General features: G+C 32.7%; 1 protein-coding gene across 2 annotated transcripts in view; it reads left to right on the forward strand.

The window, feature by feature from the left end:
- The window catches only part of LOC126878760 (uncharacterized), a 124,301-nt gene that overhangs the window by 28,463 nt on the left and 70,529 nt on the right, over window positions 1-25,309 (forward strand). Inside the window, exon 3 of one of the 2 annotated variants that reach the window (XM_050641640.1) lies at window positions 21,369-21,659. In XM_050641640.1, the coding sequence (XP_050497597.1) occupies window positions 21,369-21,659 (291 nt within the window). The remainder of the gene's footprint in view (window positions 1-21,368; window positions 21,660-25,309) is intronic. The other variant, XM_050641641.1, reaches the window with a different exon arrangement.

Consider the following 25,309-nt stretch of genomic DNA (forward strand, 5'->3'; position numbering starts at 1 on the left):
AAAACGATTCTTCTGACATTTTTAGTAAAAACCAGATTATCCTTAAGAAAAATTCTGTTTAAGTGATACTCAAAGTCATATTTTGTGAATGTGTCATCTTTGAATGAAACAATTTTTTTACCTAAACAATTAAATGTATGGATCTAATTAAAAACAATGCTGAATCAAGTACAGTTACAGAAATAGAATCCTTTGAACTTCTAAATGTGATTGTTGATAGTGTCGAGATAGCTACTGCCTAGGGATTCGAAAGGGATAGACTTGTTATGAACGCACTTGATCATGTACTTCTTACTGTTATAAAGTTGAAACAAAACTTATTTTATGCTTTTTTATCAGTCACTTTTAATTATTGTGTATCAACTTTACTTGGTACATCGTGCAAAAATTGCTAAAAATGCAAACATTATATTTATTTTCTGTGTTACATTGGATACTATGATTGAATGTCTTCCTCTTTTAGATAGTGAAGTGAAGAACATCTTGAAGTTCCAAGATGAGGTAAATCGAAATAATTGTATGTTAGAAGGACAGAGAATACGAAGAAATGTTATTGCTGCATATTTAGTGTAGTGAAATACAAACTTCAAACATTATAATATATTTTTTGATTTCAAACATTTCATATGATTATGAAAGAACATCTTCCTCTTTAAAACAATGAAGAATAATGGTTGTATGTTACGTGTATAGAGAATACGCAGAAATGTTATTGCTGCAAACTTAGTGAAGTGAATTAAAAACTTATTGTCAAATACAAATCAATTTATTTCATACTTTTATAATATATAGTGATATAATTTTATGTGTTCAAATAAAATTATTAATAAATAAAATACAATAAACACAAATCATGTATATCTTACAATGAATTACAAAATCAAAAATTAATTACAAAAATATCAAAATACATCTAAAATATTAAAAAGTGACCCATAATTTTTATAGTACCTACATACTTTGGTTGGTACTCTAATAATTCGGAGATCCATTAAAGTTTGTAGATGGAAATTGCAGGTATCTAAAAAATATAATAATATAAAGTAACTCAACAATCTCTTTTTAATTAGGGTAGCAGTTGATAAAGATAACCCATGCTCGGGAAATCAAATGTATCTAAAAAAAAAGTTAAGTAACAGCTTTCTAACAAAACAATCTTAGCACTAAACGGAAACAAAGATACTGGTAAGTATTAAAACATTTTTTGAAAAATCTTTCTGAAAGTGAAAATAAAGACTACTCTCTATGGGAACAACTAAAACTGGGCATGCTTTACAAAAAAATGTATCCAGAACAAACTTCTTCTCTATAAGGCAATACTACGACAAGTCTGGATGTACAGGATTTAAATCTGGGGAACTGCCAGTAATACAAATATGCAAAAACTACAAAGATTCCAATCCAAAGTCTTTTATGATGTCCGATTTTTTAGTACCACTACCAAATATCACGCTAAACTGAAAAATTATAGGGTAAAAATCTGTCTGATCGCCCAAACTTTTAAAAGCTGGATGCTTATCTGATCTAGTCCAGAGGCTGGTTTCGGTATTGCAGCTATAAAATACTTAAATAGTAAGCATGGAAATTTTTATTATGGTCCGCCTTGATAGGTCTGGATCCCGCGTATGAAAAAAAAGTTGATTAATAGCAAGCTGAAAATTTGTTAATAGCTTAAGGGTGTCTAGTCGGATAAACTTTGATGTATGGGAACACTGGAACAGGGGCAGTTTTAATTGTGGAACAGGTTAAAAATTGGGAACGGTCAGACCACGAAAACGGCACATTTATTTTGTCCGACAGAATAGACTTAAACTCTCCGAACAGAGATTAAACTCTCATGCAAAAATCGGACTGTTATTTATCACCTGTCACAATTCCTGTCATTTGACATATTCTACATGTTCCACTCATTAAATCGCCCATTTGGTGATAAATAGCAGTCTGATTTTTGCATGAGAGTTTAATTTCTGTTCGGAGAGTTTAAGTCTGTTCTGTCGGACAAAATACATGTGCCGTTTTCGTGGTCTGACCGTTCCAAATTTTTAACCTGTTCCACAATTAAAACTTCCCCTGTTCCAGTGTTCCCATATATCAAAGTTTGTCCGACTAGACACCCTTAAGCTATTAACAAATTTTCAGCTTGCTATTAATCAACTTTTTTTTCATTTGCGGGATCCAGACCTATGAGGCAAACTAGGGCACTAAAGGGTTAAGAAATGTTACAGATCTCTACACCATTGGGAAGAAGATAGAAGTTACTCATTTGTAAAAAAGTCAGAAATATGGTAATGTAGACTAAATTAATATAAATATGTAAAGAGTTCTCACCCCTGAGTGTAGTTCCCACTGTGTCATTTTTTATATCTGTCATATTGTTATAATGATAACAGATTGCATTAAAGTTAAAATAAAAAAGAATTAAAGAAGTTCATAAAAATATTCTATTTTTGAAAAAATATTTAAGTGCTTAAATGCTTTTTTAGATAAAATATATATAAAATTTATTTTTTCTACAACCGTGTTAAAAATGCAACTTTTAGCACTCCATACAAGAGTTAAAAACGCTACTTTAAGGCACTAGTGCTTTAAAATTTTTATGGCACTGCAGGTCATATTGACAGTATAGGCAATTTCGATGTAATGTCAAAAAAATATAAAAATGGAATGTCAGTCAAGTTCAAGTAATAGTTATTTATGATATAAGTGTTAAAAGTACACGTTTAAGGCACGCGTTGTGAAAGTTTGCAGAATGAGCGATAGCGAGTTCTGCAATTCACATGAGTGCCTTAAAAATGTACTTTTTAACACGCATATCATACAATATTTTTTCTACAAACGTAATTACAGGACAATATCTACAAAAACTTTTGCTTGAACTTGACTGACATTCCATTTTTATATTTTTTTGACATTACATCAAAATTGTCTCTATACGGTCAATACAAATTGCAGTGCCATAAAAATTTTAAAGCACTAGTGCCTTAAAGTAGCATTTTTAATGCTCGTATGGAGTGCTAAAAATTGAATTTTTAACACGGTTGTAGAAAAAAGTTTTTGCAGATATTGTCCAGTAATTACGTTTGTAGAAAAAATATTGTATGATATGTGTGTTAAAAAGTACATTTTTAAGGCACTCATGTGAATTGCAGAATTCGCTTCGCTCATTCTGCAAACTTTCACATGCGTGCCTTAAATGTGTACTTTTAACACTTTTGGCCCATACGCCCAAGCACATATTAGTCAAGGGCATAGCGGGCGTATATGTCCGCCGGGGCATATTGGTAGAATTAGGTAGCGGGCGTATACGCCCGCCGTGGCAGTCAGCCTGATAATACATAGGTATTAAACACCCTAAAAAATATGAACTTTTGCATTTAACAATTCAGAGAAAGATCCAAGGCAAATGTGGTTCTGGTAGAATCTCACAATCATAGCTGAACAATCTAAAGTCGACTTTACACTACATGATTTATCATGTGATTTGTCATATGATTTTTCCCATGACGAGCCGCATGACAATGCTTATGACAAAACGAGCCATATAAACAATGCAAAATCATATGACAAATCACACAGTGAAAACATGTAAATTTCACTCCATGACCAAATCATATGACAAATCACATGATAAATCATGTAATGTAAAGTCGACATAAGACCATAGTATGGAAAATCGACTCCATCATCGTTAGTTAGAGCTGCTGTCAATAAAGCCACAATAGCGAATATGGTAGCCAATATGATATCCAACAATTGATAACAGTCATGGAACTAAAAAATAAAGAAGGGTTTCATTAAAGATAGAGTTACATATAAATTGCTTATGTTACAAAAAATGTATTATTTCAAAGTGTTTATGGGATAAAATTAGTAAGAGTGACATGATACCTAACAAAAATTTGTTTCAGAAGATTTAACATAAAACTTGTAATTCTCTTATACTAAACTCACAATAAAGATGCAATAGAAATAAACAACCCAAGACATGTTGAATGATACAAATAGCACTCCCGAATCATGATTTACAATGTATAAACTTTGTAAATCATGATTTGTGAGTGCTCCTCATAACATTCATCATGTCTTGTGTTTTTTTCTTTCTAGTGCATTTTTATTGTGATTGTAGTATTATAATTATACAGTGCTAGTCAAAAGTGCGTACCCCCCTCGTATCTTTTGAACGGTTATACCTATAATAGTGAAATCTGGAGGGAAGAAATAAACGGACGTAAGCTTCTTAACTAGTCATGACAGGTGACGTAATAGTGACAGATGACTTTACAGCGCCACTGTGACAAATAATTTTAAATGGAACCTTATGGCAAGTGATACATCGTTTGAAAGGTATTGAAAATACCTATTCAGTCATACTAATTTTGTTTGAGTTTAAGCTAATTTTGATGAATAAATGAAATAAATATAAAAATGTAGTTTCGCATTTAATTAATAAAAATTCTAAATTCCGCCTATGATTACTTCTCAAAAAGGTTGACGTTGTCGTAAAAAGTACTAGAGAATTGAAAAACGTCAACTTTTTGGACAAAAAAACCATAGGCGGACATTTAAATTTTTATTAATTAAATGCGAAATTACAATATTATGTTTATTTAATTTATTCACCAAAATCAAAATTAACTTAAAAAAAAAATTAGTATGACTGAATAGGTATTTTGAATACCTTTCAAACGAGGTATCACTTGCCATCAGGTCCCATTTAAAATTATCGGTCACAGTGGCTCTGTAACGTCATCTGTCACTATTACGTCACCTGTCATGACTAGTTAAGAAGCTTACTTCCGTTTATTTCCTCCCTCCAAATTTCACTATTATAGGTATAACCGTTCAAAAGATAAGAGGGGGGGTACGGACTTTTGACTAGCACTGTATATTACTATTTTTATAATAAAAAGATTATAATTTATAAAATGTGATGCTGTATATGATTTCAAATCTTAATCTTTTCTTTTACCATACAAAAAAATATTGCCTTTACTCAAAAACATTTCATTTATCATAAAATTTTTAAAAATATATTTAAAAAGTTCATAAATATTAATATTAATTTATACAAAAACATTAAATATTTTAGTTTTACTGGTTTATGGCTGTAAGGTGTCTCTGAATATTTTTCACTCTTTTATAAGATGTTTCGAAAATTTAAATATCTCTGAAAGTTTTTAAATATTTAAAATCAGTTTTCACAAATTTAGCATCGGTTAATATTAGACATCTTAAGTTCACAGTGGCACAAACAACTGAAAATATCTTCTGCAAGTGGAAGAAGACTAACAGACATTTTACATACATTACATACATTAAATGCTTTTATTTATTTGGTTGGATCTATCTATGTGTACTCAAGCTATCTTCAAGCTAACTTAGAATTGTAAGAATTTTAAGTTTAGCGTGATATTTGGTAGTGGTACTAAAAAATCAGACATCATGAAAGACTTTGGATTGGAATCTTTGTAGTCTTTGCATATTTGTGTTACTGGCAGTTCCCTAGATTTAAATCCTGTACATCCAGACTTGTAGTAGTATTGCCTTATAGAGAAGTTTGTTCTGGATACATTTTTTTGTAAAGCATACCCAGTTTTAGTTGTTCCCATAGAGAGTAGTCTTTATTTTCACTTTCAGAAAGATTTTTCAAAAAATGTTTTAATACTTACCAGTATCTTTGTTTCCATTTCGTGCTAAGATTGTTTTGTTAGAAAGCTGTTACTTAATTTTTTTTAGATACATTTGATTTCCCGAGCAAGGGTCATCTTTATCAACTGCAACCCTAATTGAAAAGAGATTGTTGAGTTACTTTATATATTTTTTAGATACCTGCAATTTCCATCTACAAACATTAATGGATCTCCAAATTATTAGAGTACCAACCACAGTATGTAGGTACTATAAAAATTATGGGTCACTTTTTAATATTTTAGATTTATTTTGATATTTTTGTAATTAATTTTTGATTTTGTAATTCATTGTAAGATATACATGATTTGTGTTTACGTCAGGAAAAAAGTTTGAGGATAAAGAGACTTGGTGGTGGTCAAACGAAGTACAAGGAAAAATAAAAGAGAAGAGAAAATTATATAAAAAGTGGCAAGAAACCAGATCCGGCATAGATCTTCAAAACTATATGGTGGCGAAAAAGGAAGCGAAAGTAGCAGTAGCAAAAGCCAAAGCAGAAGCGTATTCAAACCTATACGATCAACTTGATACCAGGGAAGGCGAAACAAAGATATATAAAATAGCCAAACAGAGAGCAAAGAAATCAAAAGATTTTAATCAGATTAGATGTATCCGAGATGAAAATAATAAAATACTAGTCCACGAAAGGGAAGTCAAAAAGAGATGGAGAAAGTACTTTGACAGCTTATTAAATGAAGAATTTGACAGACAGCCTGTAGAGTCAACGGAGGCAGTAGCAGCAATGGTCACCAAAATAACCAACGAGGAAGTCGCTCAAGCGCTTCAAAAAATTAAGAAAGGAAAAGCGGTAGGACCAGATGATATTCCTGGGGAAGTATGGAGAGCATTGGGAGAGACAGGAACAAGGTGGCTAGCAGGTCTATTTAATAGAATTATGGAAGTCGGACAAATGCCAGACGAATAGAGAAGTAGTATACTGGTACCTGTTTACAAAAACAAGGGAGATATACAACAATGTACAAACTACAGGGCTATAAAACTGCTTAGCCACACTATGAAAATATGGGAAAGAGTAATTGACAGGCGGATACGTGAAGAGACCGAAATATCCGAGAATCAATTTGGCTTTATGCAGGGTAGATCAACAACAGATGCAATTTTCATTATAAGGCAGTTGATGGAAAAATACAGGAGTAAAGAAACAAACGCTCATATGGTATTCATTGATCTTGAGAAAGCATATGATAGAGTTCCTCGAGAGATTCTGTGGTGGGCACTCAATAAGAAAGGAGTCCCTGGTGAATATGTGAAGATTGTGAGGGATATGTATGAGGGAGTAACGACTAGTGTTAGGACAGGTGTGGGAGAGACTGATAAATTTCATGTAAAAGTAGGATTGCACCAAGGCTCTGTGCTTAGTCCGTATTTATTCTCATTAGTTTTGGACCAGATAACAGCGAAACTACAGGGTAACATTCCATGGTGCTTAATGTATGCTGATGACGTCATGCTAGTAGGAAATAGTGAAAGAGACTTAGAACAAAAACTGGAACAGTGGAGACAAGCTCTGGAGGAAAAAGGTTTAAAACTTAGTAGGACAAAAACAGAGTATTTGGAATGTTCATTTAAAGATGGAGCTACTACAAATAAAATGGTATCTTTGGATGGTGAAATGATTGTGAAAAGCAATAGTTTTAAGTACCTAGGATCGGTATTACAGAGTAATGGAGAAATAGATGGAGATGCATGCAGTAGAATTAGGGTTGGATGGATGAAGTGGAAAGAAGCGAGTGGTGTGTTGTGTGACAGAAAAATTCCAATGAAGCTGAAGGGAAAATTCTATAAAACAGCCATAAGACTGGCTATGATGTACGGAACTGAATGTTGGGCAGTGAAAAAGAAAGAGCAACAACGAATGCATGTGGCCGAAATGAGAATGCTTAGATGGATGAGTGGAGTGACAAAGAAGGATAAAATTAGAAATGAGTATATTAGGGGAAGTCTAGGTGTGGCACCAATTGATGCCAAAATGAGAGAGCATAGGTTAAGATGGTTTGGTCATGTCCAACGTCGAGACGTTAATCACCCAATACGAAGAATAGCTGAAGTGCAGATTCCTGGAAGGAGTAGGAGAGGAAGACCAAAAAAGACCTGGGGGGAGGCGATAAGGCAGGACATGTTGGTAAAGGGGATTAACATTGATATGACCCAAGACAGAATTGTGTGGAGAAATGCAATTAGGGAAGCCGACCCCGCATAGGGATAAGGCAAAGAGAATGATGATGATATACATGATTTGTGTTTATTGTATTTTATTTATTAATATTTTTATTTGAACACATAAAATTATATCACTATATATTATAAAAGTATGAAATAAATTGATTTGTATTTGACAATAAGTTTTTAATTCACTACACTAAGTTTGCAGCAATAACATTTCTTCGTATTCTCTATACACGTAACATACAACCATTATTTCGATTTTCCTCATCTGGAATCATTTTCGTTGGAACTTTATTATGTTTTTCACTTCTTCATTGTTTTAAAGAGGAAGATGTTCTTTCATAATCATATGAAATGTTTGAAATCAAAAAAAATATTATAATGTTTGAAGTTTGTATTTCACTACACTAAATACGCAGCAATAACATTTCTTCGTATTCTCTGTCCTTCTAACATACAATTATTTCGATTTACCTCATCTTGAAACATCATTGGAACTTCAAGATGTTCTTCACTTCACTATCTAAAAGAGGAAGACATTCAATCATAGTATCCAAAGCAACACAGAAAATAAATATAATGTTTGCATTTTTAGCAATTTTTGCACGATGTACCAAGTAAAGTTGATACACAATTAAAAGTGACTGATAAAAAAGCATAAAATAAGTTTTGTTTCAACTTTATAACAGTAAGAAGTACATGATCAAGTGTGTTCATAACAAGTCTATCCCTTTCGAATCCCTATTATGCAGTAGCTATGTCGACACTTTTAACAATCACATTTAGAAGTTCAAAGGATTCTATTTCTATAACTGTACTTGATTCAGCATTCTTTTTAATTAGATCCATACATTTAATTGTTTAGGTAAAAAATTTGTTTCATTCAAAGATGACACATTCACAACATAATATTTATACATATATATGACTTTGAGTTTCACTTAAAACAGAATTTTTCTTGAGGATAATCTGGTTTTTACTAAAAATGTCAGAAGAATCGTTTTTACAAGTTGACACATTTGATTCTGAAAAGTCTTGGATAGTTTACTTTACTGGCTTTCAATTAAACAGGAATTCCATTTCCAATAACCTGGCTTTCTTTACATTCTCTAGTTTTTTGAGTTGTATATTTTCATGTCTTTTGAGAGACCTTTTTAATATATTTTTATTAACTGTATTGGTATTTTTTATGACTTTAGCAAAGGAATTGCATTTGGCCTTAATCATGCATCTTTTGTTGGCAAATCTAATTAATTAAGAGGTAACATTTAATCATAAGCTTTGAAAACAGATCAAAAGTAACCTTAAAAGTACATGGCAGTTTATAAATGTCTATTGTATAATAATAATGAGCTTTCTTAAAATGAAGTGAACTCTTGTGATAGGATAAACATGTTTTAATTGTAATACTTACAGTTTTCCAGTCGTTTAATTGATCATTTTCATTTTATTCCCAAAATAAACAGTTACAACCACATAACCCCATTTGTAATAGGTAAACAAATTCGTTATTTATGCGACTTTTGCTGTTGAATCCAATTTTAGCACATTTAAAATATATTAAATATTGTTAGCAAATCGATTTTGTTCACTAATATCTTTAGAAAACGGCATTATAAGCAGAAAAAAACAAACTTTTCTATATGTAAACATTGTAAATGTCAGCACAATAGGTCCCGACGGCGGCCATGACACTTTGGCAGTTAGGAGGGGGTACGATTACGGTTTATCCCAATAGTGGATCTGCCTTCTCTGAAACCTTGCTGGTAGTCCCCAATCATCATCAAGGATAATGTTTATTATTCATTCAAAAGTAAAGAAGTATTGTTTTATTAATTTTACTATATTGTTTATTATACTGTTCTAGTCAAAAGTCCGCCCCTCATATCATTTCTTGCCCCCCCCCCCTCATGTCTTTTGAACGGTTATACTTATAATAGTGAAAATTTGGAGCGAGCAAATAAACGGACGTAGGCTTCTCAACTAGTCATAACAGGTGACGTAATAGTGACAGATGACGTTACAGCGCCACTGTCACCGATAATGGACCGCGATAGTCGTGACGTCAAAACGTCAAAAAAAGGTTTCCAAACACGTTGTGTCTAGGTACACGCTAAAATGGACGCAAATAAAAAAGTTAAACTTCATCAAGCTAGTGACTATTTAGCGTGGGCAGTGACTGTATATTTTGATACACGCTATTTTGCTATGTTTAGTGTTTGTTTGATAGAAAAATATTTGTTATGACCTTTAATTCTACCTAACTTTTTTATTTGCGTACACGTTAGCGTATACCTAGACACAACGTGTTTGGAAAAATTTTGACGTTTTGACGTCACACTATCACGGTCCATTTTAAATGGGATCTTATGACAAGTGATAACTCGTTTAAAAGGTATTGAAAATACTTATTCAGTCATGCTAATTTTATTTGAGGTTAATTTCATTTTGATGCATAAATTAAATAAATACTAAAATTGTAGTTTCGCGTTTAATTAATAAATATTCAAACGTCCGCCTCTGGATAGTTGTCAAAAAGTTGACGTTTTTCAATTCTCTAATTGTTTTTACGTCAACGCCAACTTTTTTGACAAATAATCAAAGGCGGACGTTTTAATATTTTTATTAATTAAATGTGAAACTACAATTTTAATATACCTTTCAATTATACTAATTTTGTTTTGATTTAAGCTGATTTTGATGACTAAATGAAGTAAATACTAAGATTCTAATTTGACATTTAAATAAAAAATTCAAACGTCCACCTATGGTTACTTGTCAAAAAAGTTGATGTTTTTTAATTTAATGGCTGGTTTTTCGTCAACGTCAACTTTTTTGACAAGTAACCTTAGGCGAATGTTTGAATTTTTATTAATTGAATGCGAAACTACAATTTTATATTTGTTTAATTTATTCATCAAAATCAACTTAAACCCACACACAATTATTATAATTGAATAGGTATTTTCAATACATTTCAAACGAGGTATCGCTTGCCATAAGGTTCCATTTAAAATTATGTGTCACAGTGACGCTGTAACGTCATTTGTCACTATCCCGTCACCTGTTATGACTACAGTAGAACGTCAATAATCCGGATTAATTGGGACCGGATCCCATCCGGATTATCAAATTATCCGGATTATCGAAATTACCTCAAAAAAAGGCCAGTATACACATTAAAGTACAACAAACGTTTTAAAATTTTATGTTTTCTCTTGTACAGTAAAGTGTCTAGAGGTGAAAGTAATCAAAACATTTTTTTATGTTTAAACACTGTATTGTAATTAATTTATAATAGCACCATGTGTACAGTAAAAACATCAGACACTATTTGGGCTTTTAAATAAATGTGTAAAATATTTTTGAACTGCGGTAGAGGTTCGTTTTTCGCAGCGAAGTTCTTAATTTATTTTAAAAGAATCAGATATTTTTGCTAGATACAAATCCGGATTATTGACGGTCCGGATTATCGACGTTCTACTGTAGTTAAGAAGTCTACGTCCGTTTATTTCCTCACTCCAAATTTCGCTATTTTAAGTATAACCGTTCAAAACATATGAGGGGGGGGGGAACGGACTTTTGACTAGCACTGTATCCTCCTCTATCTTTTCTCCTTCGTAAGGATGTAGTGGCGTCATGTAAGTCGTTTGATTATTTCTGTCCAATTCTCTCTCTCCTGCGCGTGTTGTTTTGCTTCGGAGAATGAGTAACCAGTCATGTCCTTTATTTGGTCCGACCATCGTAATGGAGAGCTTCCTCTGGATCTTCTGTCCTCTACGTTGCCTTCAACTATCATTCGTTCCATGCCTTCTCTTCTAGTTATATGTCCAAAATATCTCAGTATATTTTGGTTGATATTTGTGGTGAGTCTAGTTTTTATCTTAAGTTCCGCTAATATTGAATTATTTGTGCGATGTGCGGTCCATGGTATACGCAACATTCTCCGATAGACCCACATTTTAAATGCCATTATACGTTTTGAATCTGCTTTTTTGATGGTCCAAGTCTCTGAAGCGTAGGTGGCGATAGGAAATATTAACGCTCGAACAAGGCGTAATATTGTGTTGTTTGTAATGTCAGTATTCTTCCATATTTTTGTGAGTTTGGCTGTTGCCGATCTGGCCATTATGATGCGTCTACGGATCTCGTCTTCGCATCCTCCACTGTAAGTAATAACGGAGCCTAAGTAATTAAATTGTCTGACCACTTCGTAGCCTGCCAAGTTTCTTATCTCCGTTTGGTTGTTTCTGATTCTATCGATGATCATTACTTTGGTTTTCTGTGTATTTATTTTCAAATCATATTCCGTACTCACCGTTCCTAGCCTATTCATAATTTCTTCCAGTTCTTCTGGTGAAGACGCCAATTATATCGGTCCAATATCGGACGGTGGTTTATCCAATATATATATATATATATATATATATATATATATATATATATATATATATATATATATATATATATATATATATATATATATTGAATAGAATGGGGGATATTATACATCCCTGTCGCACTCCAGATTTTAATATGAAGTTTTTCGAAACCACATTATTAACTCTTACATTAGCGGTGTTATTTACATAAAGTTGTAATATATATTAGATGTTCTGGCGTACCCATTTCTCTAAGTATATGTCACATTTTATCCCATTTTACGTTATCGAAGGCCTTGGAGTAGTCAACACAGCACAAATATGTTTCTCTGTTAAACTCTCGAGATTTTTTTATAATTTGACGAATATTAAGAATGTGTTCTCTTGTTCCTCTACCTGGGACGAATCCGCATTGTTCTTGTGGAATTTGCGGTAAGAGAATTAGCACTGTATACTTACCTAAAAATGAAACTAAAAACATGCTAATTACATTGTTTTTTTAATATCTATAATTTTGGATTCAAAATTCAAAACATTTGCTTAGTTTTATATATAATTTTGTAGTTGTCTTGTATTTGTTATATATTTTTTTATATTTCATTTTTTTTATTAAATCAGTTGTTAGAAACTGCGTTTGGTTTATTTATTTCTTTAAAATACTTGACATATAAGGTAGATAATTGTCTTCCCAGAGCGTAGAATTAGTTCTATAGATATTTCCAAAACTAGTTGATGTAGAAATAGATTATCTATACTTTTTTAAGATGAATTAATAAATTTGAAAATAATTACATGGATATATATTTTTTATGATTAATGTTGAATACTAATGGCAATAACCTACATCATATGTCTTCTATTGAATGTTTCAATATACCTACTACACGATACCATGCAAGATTTTTCTATTAAATTCGTTTCACCAAATTCATAGTTATATTTAAATCCTAGAGTAGATATTATTTTGTTTGAACGGTGACAATCTCTGAAAAAAAATCACATTTATTATAAAATATTGACTATTTATTAAGTACCTATTGTAATAGTTTAAAAAAATTGAAGAAATGGTTTATGTATTTTTCCCCCGAAGGTTCATGTATTTTTTATTATTTCAATATACACTCACGGACAAAAATATTGCATACCTACATATTATGAAATTATCATGTGAAGTGAAATTTTTGTGGTGCTAGCCTTGGCCCCCCAGTGTCATAGGAAAGGGTTTCTATTCCAAATATGATGTGTTAAAGTGTCGTATAAATGCTCGATCGGATTTAAATCTGATATGGGCTATATGGTGGCCAACATAATTTTTATAGTGAATCTCATCAAGATATGTATTCACTATTGTAGCGACATGAAGACGGGCGTCAGCACGAATCAGTCATATCAAATATTGCTGGCAAATGCAAAACATGATCTTCAAAAATGTTTTTATTGTATATGGCATCTATGATTCACCCAATCAACTCCATAAATTCGGTATGTCCTTTCCAAGAAATATCACTCAGTAACGGTTCTACGGGGTGGATAATGAGGAAATTTGCCTCCCTAACAAGGGCCAAAATTAAAAAAAAAATTGTTGAAACATAAAAATAATATATTTGCTGACATGAAACTTAAACCACAGACAAATTCAACCCAATTAACCCTTTTCTTGGCAAACCTGTATAAAAATGTGAAAACTGTGTTTTCTTTCTATTAATGCCCTTCTAGAATTATTTAAAATTTATGAAATAAATATTTCGCCCTTAATTTATTCCTAAGTACCAAATTTGAATTTGTTACAAATTTGTTACATTGCCAAGAATACCATACACCTTATTATCACTGATGGTTCATGCATTTTCTAAGGTTTGAACCGATTTCTCAGAACAAAGTTTAAATTTCTTTTATCCGAGTTCATGGAAGTGCTCTCGGGTCATAACACCGCTCCCTCCATTAAATTTTTGGAAAATAAAATTTTTTTAAAATAAAAAAAGTTTGTTATTTTAAAATAGAATTATTTATTTATAAAATATAATTATTTTACTCTAAATAAAATCCTTTTAATTTAGGTAACTCCTTATTTGTGATGATATGCGTAAAAACAGTTTCCTTCGCCATTCAGACAAAGTCTCCTACCCCATCACATTTTGTGCACTGAAAGGAAAGTAGTACCTGACTTACAAAACATAGAAATTTTGTCTACCCTTTTTTAAACATATCAATCTGCAAAACAAATAAAATTGCATAAAAATATTGCACAGATAAAAAAATCAAAAATCTACATTGCGAAAACAAATACAACCGTAACTTGGCAATGTAACAAATTTGTTACAAATGTTTGACGACGTTTTTTGATAGTTAAACAAAAAAACAACTAAAACATACACTCTCTGTTTATAGGATAATTGAACAATATAAAACAATCACCAAAATAATAAAAAAAACCTATTTTTTATAAAAAATTAAAAGTTTGTGTAAAAACAGTGGAGAACCTTCTCGAAAATGCAACAGGTGATAGATGGCATCAATTAGAAGTTGTCAGAAATCGGTATTAATAAAAATATAAGTTAACTATTGCCATCTACGGACAGTTTTATGTTATTAGTACAAAATGTGAGTAACAAACTGCGCCTCAAGTCACCTAGGACCTAAAATGAAAATGTTACGTTACACTGTCAAGAAGAGGGTTAACCGGCTAGTTAGAAAAATTAAATGATATACATATAAGTTATTATTTATGTCTATATAGTTTGGGTTTATCTTTTTCATGTCTTTTGGTTGGTATTTCATTAGAAAGGTGCCCCCTAAGGCAAATTTTCCCTCCAAAGCAAATGTCTAGATCCGCCACTGATACCACTCCATAGCACTAAGCCGCCACTACCAAAATTAACGCTCTACATGAGGTTATAACTGGAATACCGTTCACCATATCGAAGCAAGATTGACAAAACTGCGTCTACGGAACAGTTGACGAACGGCATGCCAGTTATAGCCTCATACAGAGCGTTAGTTTTGGTGGTGGGGGCATAGTGCTGGAGCGGTATTGCTTTGAAAGGATATAACGAACGTGTGAAGGTCATTGTGCGAATACCAGCTAACATGTACATCGAAAACATTTCAAAAGATGATGCTTTGCCATTTGACAGCCACATTGAATATGACATATTCGTGCTAATGCACGATAACGCACGTCTTCATGTCATAGGCGTAACCAGGGGGTGGTTTTGGGAATTATAACCCCCCCCCCCCCTTTGGATGTACTTTGAGCCTATATGCTTAACACCATTATTATTCCATACCCCCCCTCCCAGAGGCCTTTAAGTAGATGTAACCCCCCCTTAGGATCATCCTGGTTACATCTCTGCCTCATGTCGCTAGAATAGTGAATACTTACCTTGATGAGATTCAATTTAAAAATTATATTGCCATCATATTTATAGCCTCTATTAGATTTAAATCCGGTCGCGCATTCATATGAACAACATAATATTGAAGTAAAGACTTCTGTCATATATTGGTGTATGAATTTATTAAAAACAAATTTAAATTCATCCAAAAGATAATGGAAAATCACAAAATGTTTTCGGTCTAAACTGACCACCTCCAGTGTGAACCTAGAAATAAATAAACCACTTAATTTTGAAGCAAAGGTTAAAATTTTGACGGTTGAAATATTTGAAAATGTGGTTACTTGCGTCCAGTGCACATGAAACTAGCTACGGTAGAAGGTGTGAAAACCTTCAATTAATATCAATTACATTGTTAACTTGGAAAAGGTTAAACTGAAGATTTTCACACCTTCTACTCATGCTAGTTTCAAATACCTGGAAACTGGACGTAAGTATCCACATTTTCAAATATTTCAACCGTCAAAATTTTACCCTTTACTTCAAAATTAACCGGTTTACTTATTTCTAGGTTCACACTGAAGAAGGTCAGTTTAAACCGAAAAGGTTTTGTGATTTTCCATTATCTTTTGGATCAATTTTAAAGAATTTTTAATAAATTCATATACCAATATACGACAGAACAGCCAACTATAGAGTTTACCCCTTTTTAAAATTTTCATTCATATGAAATTTTAAAACATCGCACTCGGAAAAGAAATCATATTCGTATGCCACTGGGCGGGCGAAGGGCGAGCTAATTTCAAAATAAATGCAATATTTTTGTCCATGAGTATATAAAATGATGATCAGAAAAAATGACAATATTAAGAAAAATCGTTCAACTTAAAATGAGAACAAAAAGATATTCAAATAATTAAAACATATCAAATAATAAATGCCTTTTTAATTTTTACATTTTGTTCAAAAGTTTATAGTCAACTACATAATTAATTGATGGATTCGACCGTTACTTGATGGAAGTTCATTTTATCTAATAATAAAACACTGAAAACGTTTGTTTTCTATACTTCCACAGAATTTATTATAACTAAGTGACTACAGCTGTTTCGGCAGAGTGCCTTTCTCAAGTGATATAGTTTACAATGTGTTTGCCTTTTTAAGTCTTCAACTGAAGAGGTTGGGGAGTGGGGAGCTGTTTGTCTCGAGTTGGTCATTCAGAATTATATCTGTATTTTTCAGTTTATTAATTTCCATAGATTCTAAAAAAGATAGCTTGAGGCCTTTATTTTGAATATGCAGAATTTGAAACTCTTCATTGAAAGAATGATTATGATCTAGAAGGTGAAGTGCGTATGTAGAAGTGTCTGTTTTTCTATTGTTGAATGCCCTTTTGTGTTCTGCTATCCGTTTGTCAAAAGTTCTGCCAGTTTGACCGATGTACGTTTTCGGACAGTCACCACACGTTAGTTTGTACACACCACTCTGTAGTTGCTTTCTCTTTCGGCTTTTATTGTTCTTATTATATTTGCTTAAGTTGTTTTTAGTTCTGAAAGCTGGTGTTATTCCTTTCTTTTTTATGCATCTGGCTATTTTGGTTGTTATCTTGCCAGTATATGTGAGAGAGCAGAAGGTACTGGGTTCTTTCTGTGGTGGTGGATACACTAATTTCAGGGCTTTCTTATGGAGTTTTTGGTTTAAAATTTTGTTAACTGTTTGTTCGTTATAGCCGTTGTTTACTGCTATTTGTTTAATGATGTTTAGTTCTATCTCGAAGTTATTTTTAACTACATTACATATTTACATATTTAAGTTAACTACATAATTGTCAAAATGTCCGAAATAAAGAGTTCTCGTTTTTTTATCACTAAATAATTCAAAATTATTTTTAGTGAATTTACTTTTTTACATCATTAAAATAGTTAATATTTTTTTCAAAATAATTAAAATTTCATATTTCCAATTATGAGAATAATCCGAAGAAAATTATGAGTGGGTGAAACGTAATTAATAGAAAAAAACAATACCACCCTTTTATATCTCCTTTATTTTATAATTTTATAAAATCTAGCATGCAATTAAATTGCAAGTTTTTTAACGAGAACAAAACTGAATTTATCAAAAGTTACAGTATTAAAATATTGAGTTGATAATGAAAATTACTTATAAGGGTGGGGAATGAGAAAAGCTCGTTATCAGTATGAGGGATATATTTCTAATATACCTAATACAGTATGCACATGTGTGACTATTCAATGTATGACTATATATTATTCGTCCTGTTATTATAAAGCTCTTTATGCAAAACAATCTGAAACTGAATATGCTGAATATTACGTAACTTAATTTTCAAAAACATTCTGAAGTTTACTTGCCTCAGAATTCGCTAAAAATCTACGTCATAAATAAATGTGGTTATCTCGTTGCCAAATGTGGTTAAAATAAATAGTGTCACAATGTAACAGAATGTTTACATAACATCCCAAACCCTTTTTTCAGTGCGTCACAGATTATCGAAGTCTCTCTAACTCATTACAGTTGGAAGTGACAGAAAAATCGTACCTCTGTGATTATTATACATTGAAATTAGAAAATTATGTATTCATAATATGTGATTACAATACTCTAAATAGATAACCAATCAATGATGCAAATAAAGATAATTTGGCACAAAAGTACATTTACAATATCATATGGTAAAATGACAATTGGAATTTCTAGGTTAGCATTTTTCAGCGACGTAAATGTAAATATTTTATGTCATTGGTATATTCGAACATTGTATAGTGAAATTTGATTTTATATTTATTTGATTATTTATTTTTGCATTAAAATATTTTAAATATAATATTAATATTCTGGCAAATATTTGTATAAATATTTATGTTTATATAAATATTCTGACAACTGTCAGATTTAACTAAAATGTCATGTAATGATTTGCGACATTCTTAAAATCGTATATGATGTCAAAATTAATGACGCACTGAAAAAAGGGTTTGGGATCTTCTGTACGAAGTCCACATTAGACTTATCTCTGCAAATAACCGAATTTGCAGTATGAACATTTGCATTTATGTAGCTGATATACGTGTCTAAAATATGTACAGCTCTTTATCACTTGCGGTTAAACTAGAAGTCGTCTTCAAGTCTGGTTTTTTTGATGAAATATCCTATATATATTACTATTGCTTTTTTAGATTGTGAAAATTTTTTGATAAATTCTCTATACACATTTAATACTTTGTATTTTTACTCTTCAAAAATGTTGAGAGACAGAATTTTGAAGATTAATCTGATCCACTTATAAAACATAATACACTGAAGGTACGTACGCGTATTAAGGGAGGGTATGGTTTGAAATCAAAAGTTCAACCACATTTTTGTGTTTTTTTTAACTATGGTAGAAATATTTTATTTTTAAATTAAATAAACATATTTAGGACGTTTCAAAGAATATTAAAAAAATTCAAGGTAAAATATTGAAAAATGGGCTAATGTTGGGAAATTTTTACAGACTCCTCAAAAAAAATGAATTTTGCAGTGGACATCAGAATTCATCATTGGATCATGTTGAAAGAGAAAATTCATAAGATTTTATTAACTTATGAATTTTTTAGGTAAAGCTGTCGAGTTTTTTTAGTCTTAACGATTTTTGAGTTTTTTATATCACTCAGAGGTCAAAATAACGAAATGTTTTGTAAAAAGGGATGAAAATTAACAAATTTATTATTGTTAAAGAAAAAATAAGCATAAAACAAAAAATCTCTCGACAGCAAGTAATGTCTAAAGAAAATTTATGTAAAATTTCAGGTGGATCGGTCAAGTAGTTTTGACCATGCCTTTAAAGGTTTGACCACTTTTATTTTCAATTGCTTTTTGTCTGTCAAATCGTATAATAATAATTTATCGTGTGGCATTTTTGTCGGGGAGATCCTTTCGGACATATCCCGACGCCACTTACATCTTTAACCCTGTTTGAAGTAGCTAGTGTCGATGCTCACACTAGCTCAGGGGGACCGACGGCTTAACGTACCCTCCAAAGCACAGCTCGTATTATTTTTAGAAATGAAAATGTCGTTGGTGCCGAGAATCGGCATCAACAATCGGCGCATGTAAAGCCAGTATTTTGCCCTGAGCTACGGCCGTCCACAAACCGTAAAGTGATGCACACTGGAATATGTTTTTGAATAGCGGAGTAATTTACAAAAGAGATAGGAAACAGCTGTTGAAGGTTTTTCACTAGGATCAAGCGCCTGGCGTGAAGCTGCTGCAAAGCGAGTCGAAGGTATTGATATTCAACATGCTGTATTTCCGGTAATTTTGCTTCTATCAATCTGAAATTTTCAGAGAGTATTCTTGAACGTACTTTTATTTAAAATAATAAAAAAATCGAAAATTTCAAAATTTTAAATTATGTCTTTTTGAAGGAAGTGTCCTGTTCTTGCTTCGCAGCCGACCTTGATTCCTGAAACTTCTTTAAGGAATCGTCTTACATAGTTGTTTTTCCGATTTTACTTCTTATTTTTTCTTTTCAGCAGTTTTCTTTTCTGTTTATACCATTCAGTGTCGTTGTCAGACAGATTTTGAAGTATTTCTCTTGTAGCCATGTTTATTTTTTCTATGGATTTCAGACAATCGGCATCGAACAATTTTTTTGTTCTCTTTTTATATGCGTATTTCATTTGGTACGCTTGTCAAAGTTAATTTTATATTCTCCCATGCAGAGTTTATTTTGTTATTGCCATATCTGTGTTGGCGTTTTGAAATTTTTGTTTTGTTTCATTATCCTGCAGGACTTCGGTATTCTATACCATTGTTGGCGGATTCCTGTGGGTTTTTTGGGTCGCTACCCTTGTACTCATCCTCGTTTTTACCAGAAAATGATTCGTGTCTTCATCCGCGCCCTCTTTAGACTTCTTACGTTTAGCCAGTCTCCTGGCATCTATCAGAACATGATCTATCTGATTTCTGTGACCCTGTCGTTTCTTTATGAATTTTCTTGCGCTCGAACATTGTTGATTGTATTAGTAGGTTCTGGGATGCTGCAACGTCTATTTACCTTGTTCCATTATCACTACTGACCTCACGGAAACTATGGTTACCTATGGTTGGTCTGTTTGCCACTTTCTTCCCAATCTCTGCGTTTAAATTACATGTTTGTTACTAGCTCCGAATTCTCCGGGAGGGCTATTAAGAGACGATCAAGAAAGAGGCATGTGTTCGGTTTTCATAACTGGTTGTTTGTTTACAAGAAGAAACAGTTATCGCTTAACCCTTCCTTCTTATCCTGGACTTGGGAGTGGTTGACACCTACTCCTTGATTTTTAAAAGTAACCCCTTTGTTTTATTGGATATCATTAATAAAACAGTCGTATAAAATATAATCTGTATTTTATAATACTGTACAACACATCATTCGAACACAAAAAGACTGTCTAGTTCCTTCTGAAAAACAAACATTGCTGTAATAATAGTTTATACATTTTACATATAAAAGTAAGTACCTTTCCCTAGACAGTATTAAATAAATAATGATATATTTATTAGTGACCTACTTAAAACGACTAACACGCTTAAGTTTCATCAAAAATTACAGAAAATTAATTAAAATATATACTTGATAAATTCAGTGATCTTCTTGTTAAGACAACCACAAAATGCAAGTAACATTTACTCAATGCAAACACACTCACCGTCTACGTTTTTACCACCGCATCTTCCACTCACTCATTGTTGTTGTCAGATGTGAATGCTAGAGCTATTGGTGTTGCAGGATCCGGATGGTGGTATGAGTTGTGTGTTGCAGGACTTCGAGATAGCGGGTAGCAGGACGGGGGCTCTAAGCAGCGCAGGAGGAGCGGCAGAGTGCACAGGTGCCGCATCCGAGTGCGCAGGAGGTTGCGAGTGCGAATCACCCCTCGGGACCGTCAACTCGTGGGACTCGCACTCACATTACCGCCGGAACCCACCCTCTCCTGATCTCTCGCTCTATTCAGGGGTCATCCTTTACTGCGATCACACTCATCTTAGAACGTCGACGGGATTTTTTCGTCTGTTATTGCTGGTAAGTTTTCTTTGTCATAATCCATATCTGCTTAACTAAAAATTACTCAAATAGTACCTTTTGATCTCAAAAAAAGATGCAAAAAAGTTTTTCCCTCCTACTCCCGGGCTTACCCCCTAAAACCCGCGAGGGCTTTTAGGGGGTACCAATAACCCGTACGCTTAGAGAAAAATGTTTCAAACAAGAAATGGAGCTGAGATAATTTGGAACAAAAATCGTTTGTAATCTATAAAATTTTAAATTCAGCGTTTTTAGGCATATTTCACATGCCTCATATTTGTTGCCAAAACTCAAAAACGAAATTTCCTATTATGTTTTTTGAAGATCAGGATCTAAGAATGAAAATTTCACAACTGGTCAATGGAGTGATTTTATTGATCTCGCGAGAATCATAAAAATAATCAAAAATTGCACAACGTTTATTTAATAGTTTTATAGAAACAGACTTCATTTGCGGCAAATTGCATACGAATGCTGCACTCTTCACCTTTGAAACGCATTTTGGTTAGTGTGATAGGACACACTAATCAAAAGATATCGAATTTGTTCAAAATTATCTCAGGTTCATTTCTTGTTTGGAAATTTTTTTTCTACGGCTACAGATTCTTAATAAATCGATGTTTTCCGCCCCTCCCCCTGTTATGTTGTACGCCGCGCCGCATGAAATGCTGTACGTGACTTCACAGGCGGTGATCACTAGTAGACGCCGTATGCTGCTTACACCGTAACGTAGTAGGTCGCGTCTGTATGCTTTATACCAGAAATAATGTATGTGGTTTCTATTGTACGTCGAACGCTGCGTCAAACTGCACCAAATGTTGGACGCAGCGTCTTTAGTTACATGTATTTTCGAGCATTGCTGCGTACAGCTGGTATGTGTTTTAACATGGCGAAATGAGCAAATTAATTCATAAAAAAGAAAAAGGCGAGTTGCTAATTGAGTTGGTCAAAAGTAGTAGGTCAATATATGATGTGATCGATAAAAATTATAAAAACAGTATTGAAAAAACACAAACGTTGGAAAAAAATAAGTGAAATTAATGAATGTAACAAGAAAAGTATTTTAAAAGTTTGTAAAATATTTTACACATTTTTAAAATAATTTTCTTTTTTCATTCGTTCATTTGTCATAAGTGTGTACAAAACATATTAGTCTTTTTCAAAAAGAAGTGAAGTAATTAATATGGTAGGAAGTTTTTAAAAATACTATATTTTTATCAACTAACTAAGTAATAATAATATATAAATTTCTTGTGGCATTTTAAGTCGATACAAATTGAAAGATCGCACTCGACTGATAACAACACAGATGTTACATAAAAGTCAAGTGCGATAGGATGTTGCTGGATACCGACAAAAGCTGTTAACAACGTCTAGCATGACGTTTTACGTAACCTACGGTATGTATTGGAGACCACAGCCTGACGTTGGACCGACGGTGTTTATCGATAATCGTGCGGTATGTTTTGTATTGACTACGTGAAGTTGCCGGTGACCAACAAACGCTGTACGCAACTTACGACATTTATTGGAGACCACAGCCTTGCGATATTCCGGATGCCGCATTGTTGTAAGCTCATTCCTTTGTCGATTCCTAAGAGTGTTATCAGCAATGGATCTCAGCGTGCTCTTTTCTGTTGTCATTGGATCATCTTGGTTGCAGCTGTTTCCTCTCTGGTCTCGATCGCATAGGGCATAGGTCATTACTGGTTTTACGCAAGTCTGATGTATTTTCACTTTACTTCCTATGCGCATGTGCTTGTTCCTCCAGATAATGTCACGGAAGTATCCAGATATCATTGCTGCTGTGTTAGTCTGTGCTTTGACTTGCTCCTAGAGGTTTCTGCTGCTGGTATTGTTGACTCCTAAGTATTTGAAGTTTGAAGTTCATAACTTGCTTAACATTTTGGTTGTTTGTCGCTAGTTTACATCACTCAGATCCTCTGTTAATCGTGAGTGACTGTGTATTCTCAATTGACCTTGTTATTTACTTATTGTCATGGCGAATGCAGGACGAATCGAATAGAACGGCCAATAGAAACATTCTGAACTTCTGGAACGAAATGTGTAAATGTGACTAAGAGAATCAGTTGAACACCTATCTGAATGTTTAGGAACCGCTTTGCCTTACGTTCTACGTTGAAGTTTCTTTGAAAGGTGTTCCAAGTGTAATAACGTAGCATCTCAAAGTAAAGCAACAATGATATAACTGACAAATGAATAAGAAACTGGTTAATACTGTCGCTGGAGATAGTTCAACACGTGGAGCAATATTCGATAGAGTAAAATAAACCCGTTGACCGTTCTTCAGATGTACCGCCAAATGTACAACAGGGGGATGATGTTTATGGATGGAGGATGAGAATATACGCCAAATGGCCTCATTGCAGGTCACTGTCGACCAATTTGATGGTACGTGATTCATCGTATTGCTTACCTTTGTTCAATATTTGCAGTTATATTTTATGGATTGCACTTAATTACAAAATTCCACGTTGAAATGCGCCTTGAATGTTTTGGACAGATGTGGCTAGAATATGGCTGGAGTAGGTTATTCACTATTCACTGATATACAGATAATCTACGATGTAGTTCTTTGACTTTGTTTCTGCGTTAGGCGCTCAATAAGAGAGAAATCAAGTGGATATATGAAGATTGTGAGATATATGTTGATAAAGTAACAACTAGTGATACAAGTGAGTGGCGTTTTATTTATCAGAAATATGGCAATGAAACAGAACGGTAAACTATATGGCCCAATCGTAAGACAAGTTATATTAAGCAACTAGATAGAAAGATAAAATACCTACCTGTTGTGTAGATGAGAATGCTTAGATCATAAATAGGACAAAAAAACAATATTAAATATATGTACCTAAATATATAAGTAGAAATCTAGATGAATGATTTTAACAAAAAAATGGCTTTATATGTCTAAAATACGGATCACAAGAGTAACAATATTACATGAGATGTTGATTAACTATTTAATGTCCGACTGGTATTCGCCGTGTGCAAGTACTTGGAGGGGATACGAGAAACGATCATGCGCGAATAGCGGAGAAATCTTACAACTTTATTAAATAATTCATTGTCAATTGAAATTGTCAAATTGACGTATATTTCGTATCTACTGTCAGTGAAGAAGAAAAATTATATGTTGCTCCACAATATTGATATGATATGCAATTATAATATAAAAGTAAATTTAATTAATTGGATTTTGCTTGTAGTAGTGCATTTTAATAATTAATTTTATTTACTACATACAATTGTTTACCTTTTAATAACATAACCTTAATATTACTTTTTCTTCTTATAATTTTTTTGGGCTATGGCCTGGACAATTGTCCAGTAACCAGGATCAATATGATTGGCCAATATAATTAAAAGTGCGAAAAATATTGCCGAGCTATTAAACCAGGTGTAGCTTTTCCGAACTTGCACGGTCCCAATATTATCTGATAAATAATGACATGATTTCGAAGTCAGTTAAGCATGATTTAATACCCTAGTGCGTTACTTTGAAAAATAACGCCCTATGGTATTAAATTTAAATAACTAGTTAAACACTGTCAAGTTGACAAATAACAACCTAAGTAGAACTATGGTTACAACAATTATTACGTTACGACTATTGCTGGTAAATG

Source organism: Diabrotica virgifera, chromosome 1, assembly GCF_917563875.1.
Source record: "Diabrotica virgifera virgifera chromosome 1, PGI_DIABVI_V3a".
NCBI classification, from domain to species: Eukaryota; Metazoa; Arthropoda; class Insecta; order Coleoptera; family Chrysomelidae; genus Diabrotica; species Diabrotica virgifera.